The following is an 8923-nucleotide window of genomic DNA, read 5'->3' as shown; positions in this document are numbered from 1 at the left end:
TGATTTACGGTAGACTTTGATTATGGTTTTCTTCTATCACCACCTTGGAGGCTCCTTCACCATTTAGAATTATTAGAGATTACTTATTGAAGAAACTATCGTGTTTTTTTTTTTTTTTTACTAGGTTTACTTGAACATGTGGGTTTTGAAATTTATATTTCTCTTTCTGTGGTGATGGGCGATAAATTTGTATAGACCAATACGATTGTGGCTTTAGAGTAGCGAAGTGGAAGCATGAAATTTGTTTAGTTTGTGATGAATTCAGAGGACTGAATTCTTATAAGTGGAGAAAACTGTAATAATCAAAAAAAAAAAAATAGGAGGGATATTTAAGTAAATTTTTTGTGAGGCCAATTTTATAATTTGTAATTATAAGAGAGTTTTTAGAAAATAAGGTTGAAATCCTAGCTATATATAAGCTTATTAAATCAAGGTATAGGGAGGGATATTTTGAGAGAGGAGATTACCCAAAGGACTGAAGTAGAAAATGATTGACTACACCCTTGAGGTAAGAGCTTAAGAAATCTTGTTTTTTTTTTTTGTCAAATTTAGACTTTATGGGGTATTAGAATATTTTCTTATGTGGGTATTTTGACCAGTAGTTAAACTATTTAAATATACAAAAGTTTTAAGAATGCAAATGAAGAAAAGCTTAGATTTATTTTTTTTGTAAACTGGATAGTGTACCTGCAGATTTTTCTAGGTCTAGTGATAAACGCATATTGAAGTTGTAGATTTAAGCGGGTGAGGGGTCAAGTTTCTACACAGTGTTTGTATCAGGAAACTGTATTGAATTGATGGATTTGGAGAAAAACAAAGGTCTAGTGAGTGTTGGTTTCAATTTGAGGTCTAACAAGTTTTTTTTAATAAAATAAAAAATAAAAAAATAAAAAAGAAAAAGAAAAAAGAAAAAAGAGGTATACGTAACAGTGAATTTTGTGGAAGATGTATCGGCTACAAAAAAAAAGAAGAAAAAAGAAGAAGAGAGGGCTGTAATGTAAGTGTTGTACTTGAAGGATGGCCCTTGTCCTTGTCTTTCCTAGTGTGATATAGCACTAGGAGCTATAGCGTATAGCCTTACCTTTTAAGGTATTAATGGTGGCAGAATATATATATATAGAAAAATATAATGATAGGTGGAATTTGGTATAAGATAAGCAGACAAATATAAGATAATTTTAATAGTCTTTTTTTGATCGAGTATCGTAATTAGTCTTTCTTGAGTTATTTGATTATTAAGTAAATGGTGCTTGTAAATTTGTTAGGTGAGATCAGGGGCGGAGCCACATAGTGGCTTGGGGGGGCCGTGGCCCCTACAAATTTTTTTTTTCCCATTAGACTATGAAGAAAAAATAATTAGGCCCCCCCAACCTTAGACAGCCGGCCCCCCCTACCAATTTCTCACCCATTCTCCCAGGCCTCAATCAAAAATTAGGAACATCCTCAAATTAAAAAAAAAAAAATTATCTGTTCTACTTTCAAGCAAAAAAAAAAAAAAAAAGCCCAAAAAAAAATTGAACTAAAATTTGAAAAAAAAAAAAATTTACAGAGAAGCCCACGGCAAGCTAAGCCCACGGTGAGCCCAGTAGGTCGCTCACGGCAAGCCCACGCATTCTCAACCAAAAAAAAAAAAAAATTATAGAGAATCAGAAAATCCAACCATCACGTCGCTGGCAGAGAAATCAAATCGGTGGCAGAAAAAGCATACCCCAATGCCCGATACTGCCTGTACAGAGCAAATCAAACTCAACAACCAACCAAACTCAACAGCAAACCAAACACAAAGAACACAGAGAGAAACACAGAGAACACAAAGAGACAGAGGTTTTTATCTAAAAAAAAAAAAAAAAAAATCCCCAATACACAAATAAAAACCAAACCCTAGCAAACCCACGGTCACGTCGCCACGACGCCGCAGCTCACTCGTCGTTGCCGTCGTCGCTCGCCCCTCATCGCAGATCAGAGATCGGCCTCTGCTCCGGTGCTCCCTCCGGCCCTCCCTCAAGGTATTTCTCTTATTTTCTCTCTCTCTTTATCTCACTGTCACTAAAATGAAAAATGAAACGAAATTTTTGTAGATCGTAGACGCCAGACGGTAGATCAGTCATCACTCATCGGAGATCTGTCGTTGACTCGTTGCTTCCTCCGCTCCGACTCCGGTAGTCCGGCCCTCCCTCAAGGTTTTTCTCTCTGACTCTCTCTCTCTCTCTCTCTCTATCTCACTGAATGACTGAATGGATAAATGGAAATGAAATCTGCCTGAGTCTTTTTATTCTTTTAATTTTAATAGCATCTCACTCTTTCATTGGGTGATTTTTACTTCTTTTTTTTTTTTTTTTTTTTCTGTTTGTCTTTATAAATTTGTCTTATCTTATCCGGTTATTCCTTTTTGTTGGTCAATGGTCAGTGTGTTGGTTTTTAGTGTAAACCAACATTATTAAATAATAATTAATATTTATTCAAAAGCTAATAATTAAATTATTAGCTATCATTTATTGCAATTTTTTAGGAATTGTTTAATTGTTTATTGCTATATTTTAGGAATTGTAACAAAGGATATGTGTTTCACTCTTTTAAGGCTATTTCTTAGGAATTGTTTAATCATTTATTGCTATAGTTGACTTCAACTTTATCTCTTTAGTATTTTATAGCCCGTATGTTTCCGTAGTTTATAACTTTTGTGCGTTACAAACGGGAATGAAACTCTCATTCCAAAATAATGCGTAATTTACTGTACAATTGGAAACAAATCGGCAAACGAGAGTTTTATTAATTGTTACGTATGTATGCGTATTTTACGTGTAACATACGTGTAATTACCAACTAGGATTAAAGCATTATAATTAATGACAAATAAATTAAAGCAATATAGTTTATTGTTATGCTAAACAACAATAATTAAAGCTATATAATTAAATTAACCAATACATTATAAAACACAAATTAATTAAATTATTTTTGTTTTTGTTTGAGGGGTTAGTATTAATTAAAGTTGTATTAAAAATGGGTTGACTGTTTAAATTATAGTGAAAATTTTGTTTTTTCCTTGAGTATGAATAACATTCATATAACTAAGCAAAAATTTCTAATTAAAATTTTATTTTTTAAAATTCTTTTCAGGTTAATTGAGTCATATTCTTAAAGCTAAAAGAATTATGAGCAAACGAAAAACAATTGATGCATTCTTTAAGAAAAAAGATGTTAGCAATTCAGAAATTAGGACACCTGTGGCTGTAGAAATAAATGTTAATACTTCGATGCCTGATGAACACCCCTCCAAATGTCCAAAACTTCAATCTGAAGAGATAGATCGTGATCCAGGAACACGTAAACAAATATGTGAATTTCCTATCAACAAACAAGATGAAATCCGACGAGCTTATCTCATAAAAGGTCCATACCAACCTGAAGATATAGTCTGTCCATACAATGATGATACTCATCGTCGTCGATTTCAACCTTCATAGTTTGTTTCACATAAGGATTGGTTGGAATATTCACCTTCAATGGATGCATTATATTTTCTACCTTGCTACCTTTTTAGTAAGAAACCAATAGGTCGTCCCGGATCAGATGTATTCATTTCAACAGGTTTTAATAATTGGAAAAAGGTGAAAGATGGAATAAATTGTCCTTTAATTCGTCATGAAGGGAAAGAACCAAACTCTCCACATAAAATTGTTGTGAAATGTTGCGAGGATTCATAGAATTATTCACGACATATTGACAAGCTAATTGAGAAACAAACGTCAAAAGAATTAGAGAATAATCGGTTGTGGTTCAAAACCTTAATAGAGTGTGCTCGATGGCTAGCATTCCAAGCTTGTGCTTTTAGAGGTCATGATGAAAGCCTTGATTCAAAAAATAGAGGCAATTTTATTGAATTGATAAAACTTACATCAACTTTCAATGACAAAGTAGCTAGTGTTGTCTTGGAAAATGCTTCTGGAAATGCCAAATATACATCACCCACAATTCAAAAGGAGATTTTGCATATTCTTGCTAATAATGTGCGAAATGCTATTCGTGAAGAAATTGGAGATGCAAAATTCTGCATTCTTATTGATGAAGCTCGGGATGAGTTGAAGAGAGAGCAAATGGCCATCATTTTGAGATTTGTTGATAAAGAAGGTTTTATTAAAGAGCGTTTTTTTCATTGTGTGGCATAGACACCTAAACAAAGAAAGAAGCGCCTTTCTCACCGCCAGAAAAAACAGCAAGAAAGGGCTGAACCGAGCGCCGAAGAAACAACCTTTTCTTAAAGATTGCCCATATGCTTATTATGTACATTGTATAGCTCATAGGTTACAATTAGCTCTAGTTACAGCATCTAGAGAAGTAAAAGATGTTCATCAATTCTTTGATCATTTGGTTAATATTATCAATATTGTTGTTGGTTCTAGTAAGCGTAATGATGAATTGCAACATGCTCAAGCAGAACAAGTTGAGAATATGATTGCTTCTAGTGAAATTGAGACTGGAAGAGGTGCAAACCAGATTGGTACTTTGCAACAAGCTGGAGATACTAGGTGGGGATCTCATTTTCAATCTATTTGTAGTTTGATTAAAATGTTTGATGCTACTTGCAAAGTTATCAACACTATTTCTGAGGAAGGGGCTAATTATAAACAACGCGGTGATGCCGAGGGAGCTTATCAGGTATTAACATCATTTGAATTTATTTTAATCTTGCATTTAATGAAAGAGATAATGGGAATTACTAATGTTCTTTGTCAAGCTTTGCAACAACAATCTCAAGACCTTTTAAATGCCATGCATTTAGTTTCAACTACAAAATCACTTATTCAAAAGTTGAGAGATGATGGATGGGAGCCTTTACTTGCTAGTGTTATATCATTTTGTGAGCAACATGAAATTAATATTCCTGATATGAATGCTCGTTACACTAAAGGTCGAGGTAGATATCGTCGTCAAGATGACGATTTAACAATGGAACATCATTTTAGAATTGGCATATTTACAGTTGCAATAGACTTTCAATTGCAAGAATTGAAAAGTAGATTTTGTGAGCTAACAACGGAACTTGTCATTCTTAGTTCAACTTTAAATCCCAAGGATGCTTTTAGATTATTCAAAATTGTTTATATATGCAATTTGGTTAAGAAATATTATCCTCAAGATTTCACTGAACATGAACAAGAACTTTTGGAGTCTCAATTGCGACATTATGAGCTTGATGTGATAAAACATCCAGATTTTCAGAATATGAGTACGATTTTCGAGCTATGTAGGAGATTAAAAATTTCAGGAAAGTCTAAAATATATTTTTTGATTGATAGACTTATTCGTCTTGTGTTGACCCTTCTAGTTTCTACAGCAACTACAGAACGAGCTTTCTCAGCTATGAAGTTGTTAAAAACAAGACTTCGCAATAGAATGGAGGATGAGCTTTTGGTAGATAATATGATAGTTTATAAAAGAAGTTTTTTATAAAAGAAGTTTTTTTGGTGATTAGGGTTTTGTCTTGTTGTTGTTTTTGAGGAAGAAAAACACTGTAGCCGCACATTGTAATTTTCTTTGATAATAGTGAAATCCTTGCAACTCTGTGGATGTAGGAAATTGCCGAACTACGTAAATACTGCCTTATGCGTGTGATTGTTTTACTTTTGGTGTTTTGTTTTCTCTATTTTTTTGTTTCTCACAGGTTTGAAATTTCGGTTGAATTCCCAACACGTTCAAGTATATAATAATATATGAAAGTTGATAATTTTGTATCCAATAGACTTAAGAATTATATTTGGTATATCTCTATTACAACCTGGCCCCCCCAAGTATGTATTCTTGGCTATGCCCCTAGGTGAGATCTAAGGATTTTAGAGAAAGTGTTGGGGAAAAGTTCTTTGTGGTGAGCTAGCTAAGGTAAGTAACCTTATCCTAATTGGGTTTCATTTTGTTTATATTAATGTATTTTTTAACTACTGAAGATTGTTTATAATTGTTAGAATTTTTATTTCTATTGTATTACTGATTTCGAGTAAAGGATTATTACAAATATATTTTAATACTGAGTATATGATTTATATATATATTTGAATAAGATATATTTTTGTTAGAAACTATAATTTTATATATATGATTATGAACAATCTGACTATGAATTTATTTTGATACTCAGCTAATGGGGGTTATGCATTGGTACTCCGATACCCAGCCAATGTGGATTATTCATTGGTACTCTTATACTAGTATTAAGTGGGTGTATTTTATTCTTGAAAATTTTGTGATTGATTAGATTGGTTATTAAAACTTCTTCTTCATATTAAAAGGAAAAGAGAGTGAGAAAAGAACAAGCAAAGGAAATCTTACTGTTGTTTTGTGACTGATCTTTTGAAAACTCATTTGATAGTTTTTCCTAATATAATTGACCTACCTAAGGTTAGTTTGATCTGTAGGAGATTCTCAGAGGTTTAATTATTGAATGATAGTTTACTATGCCCTATTCAAAATTTGGACTGCTTGATCGTTATTAGGGAATTGACTATTGCAGAACTTTATTTCGGGGTTAAGGTTTGATGTTAGAGCTACGATTCCTCGATTTTAGTTTATATGGAGTTAGGAAATTAATGTAAAGTTCGTAGTGTGAAGGGAAAATCAATTTGTGGTTATTGTAGTTCACATTATATTATATGTTATTATATAAATTTTGAGGGTGTTTAAAGAATTCAGCAATATATCGGTGGACTTCCTTGGATTCTAATGCTAAGGACGAACCTTCTTTTGGATCATTGTCCTTGTTAGCGTTGACCTACATGGATTACCATTGCCTAATTTATGGGCGAGGTAGTCCCTAAATGTTTTTGAGACATGTTCTGTTACTTAGAAGTTTGAGGTCCTAATTTTCTTTTTATGGACTTGGAGGACTGTTTAATATCCTGTGGAATAAGTTTTGATGCCAGAAATGTAATTCTTTGAATTTTAACTGATAAGAGTTACGGATTGGCTCAATTTAAAAATAAGGTGGATACAACACAAGAATGTGGTAGTATTGAATTGGACAAGTGAAGCATAATTTTGATTGGATATTGAAGGTTTTAGGATGGCAAGAGAGTTTATTTTGAAAGACTATTACAATTTGAATTATAGTTAATTGTGGTACATTTGTTTTATATTGACAAGCGGTTAATAATTATAAAGTTGCATTGTACTCTAAGTTCTAGGCTGCTGGGACAATATTATTTGCTAGTAAAAAAAAAAAAAAAAAAAGAAAAACAAAAAGGGCGTTTGAGATACTTCATGGACTAATCCCTTCTAGCCGATGTATACTTAGAGACTTGTTTTCATAATAGGCAAGGTAATTATAAGGAACCCATCACTTCAATGAGTTCCAGCCCAAGTATCATCTAGAGGTTAAAAGTGAATAAATGTTACTTATTTGTGAAGATAATTAATGATTAAGATAGACGTTCTATGACAGACCCTTATATCAATGCTTAATAGATTATTTGTGGAGACTATGGAATTTCTATCTTACAAAACTTGAGGTAGAAAAGATATAGTGATATATGCATATGTTGTAAAAAAAATTTTGAACTTAGGAAGGATTGGAACTTTGGATGCACTATTTGATTTTAAGGTAGAGAATCAAACAGATGCTAGCATTCAATGGTCTATGGTGAATCTCAAAATTGTGGATTTCCCTAGTTGTAATTTTTGGAGACTACTTAGGCCTTGGAATCTTGTTGAAATTAATAATTGATGGAAAATTAGTTATTGTGGTTAATCTAAATGAATGGGCCTTGGAACTTTTATTCATATTGAAAGGAATTTAGAGAGCTATTTAGACTTGAGATATGTATATCTTTAAAGAATCTTATATTTTTTGTAATATGGTTGTTCTTAAAAAATGGGTGATTGAGTACGAGATTATGCAATAGAAGCATCATGGCTCCATTTGCTATGGAAATTTTTATTTTACAAATTCTGAGGAAGGAAAAGTCTATGCATATGTTGTGAAATAGTTTTGAACTTATATTTAAGTGGAAGTAACATACAACTCAATGGGATGTCAGAGTATAATGATTTTCAATAGACTTTGATTGTGGTTTTCTTTTATCTCAACCTTGGAGGCTCCTTCACCATTTAAATTATTGGAGATTACTTATTGAAGAAACTATCGTGCTTTATTTATTTATTTATTTATTTTACTGGGTTTACTTGAACATGTGGGTTTTGAAATTTATATTTCTCTTTCTGTGGTGATGGGAGATAAATTTGTATAGACCAATACGATTGTGGCTTTAGAGTAGCGAAGCGGAAGCATGAAATTTGTTTAGTGTGTGATGAATTCAGAGGACTGAATTCTTATAAGTGGGTAAGATTGTAATACTCAGGAAAAAAAAAAAAAAAAGGAGGGATATTTAAGTAAATTTTTTGTGGGACCAATTTTATAATTTGTTATTAGAAGAGAGTTTTTAGAAAATAAGGTTGAAATCCTAGCTATATATAAGCTTATTAAATCAATGTATAGGGAGGGATATTTTGAGAAATGAGATTACCCAAAGGACTGAAGTAGAGAATGATTGACTACACCCTTGAGGTAAGAGCTTAAGAAATCTTGTTTTTTTTTGTCAAATTTAGACCTTATGTGGTATTAGAATATTTTTTTATGTGGGTATTTTGACCAGTAGTGAAACTATTTAAATATACAAAACTTTTAAGAATGAAAATGAAGAATAGCTTAGATTTATTTTTTTTGTAAACTGGATAGTGTACCTGCAGATTTTTCTAGGTTTAGTAATAAATGCATATTGAAGCTGCAGATTTAAGTGGGTGAGGGGTCAAGTTTCTACATAGTGTTTGTATCAGGAAACTGTACTGAATTGATGGATTTGGAGAAAACAAAGGTCTATTGAGTGTCGGTTTCGATTTGAGGTCTAACAAGCTTTTTTTTTTTTTTTTTTTT

General features: G+C 32.3%; 1 protein-coding gene across 1 annotated transcript; it reads left to right on the top strand.

The window, feature by feature from the left end:
* Positions 1 to 1712: 1712 nt before the first annotated feature.
* Positions 1713 to 6192, top strand: LOC115973733 (zinc finger MYM-type protein 1-like; the record flags this gene model as incomplete). Its single annotated transcript, XM_031093983.1, has 5 exons — positions 1713 to 1824; positions 2079 to 2180; positions 3796 to 4131; positions 4298 to 5230; positions 6137 to 6192. Coding segments are annotated over exons 1-5 (1539 nt in total), but the record flags the coding sequence as incomplete, so codon positions are not given.
* Positions 6193 to 8923: the final 2731 nt, after the last annotated feature.

Source organism: Quercus lobata, unplaced genomic scaffold, assembly GCF_001633185.2.
Source record: "Quercus lobata isolate SW786 unplaced genomic scaffold, ValleyOak3.0 Primary Assembly Scq3eQI_362, whole genome shotgun sequence".
Taxonomy (NCBI): domain Eukaryota; kingdom Viridiplantae; phylum Streptophyta; class Magnoliopsida; order Fagales; family Fagaceae; genus Quercus; species Quercus lobata.
Note: the sequence above shows the minus strand (reverse complement) of the source record. Positions and strands in the feature narration are given on the sequence as shown.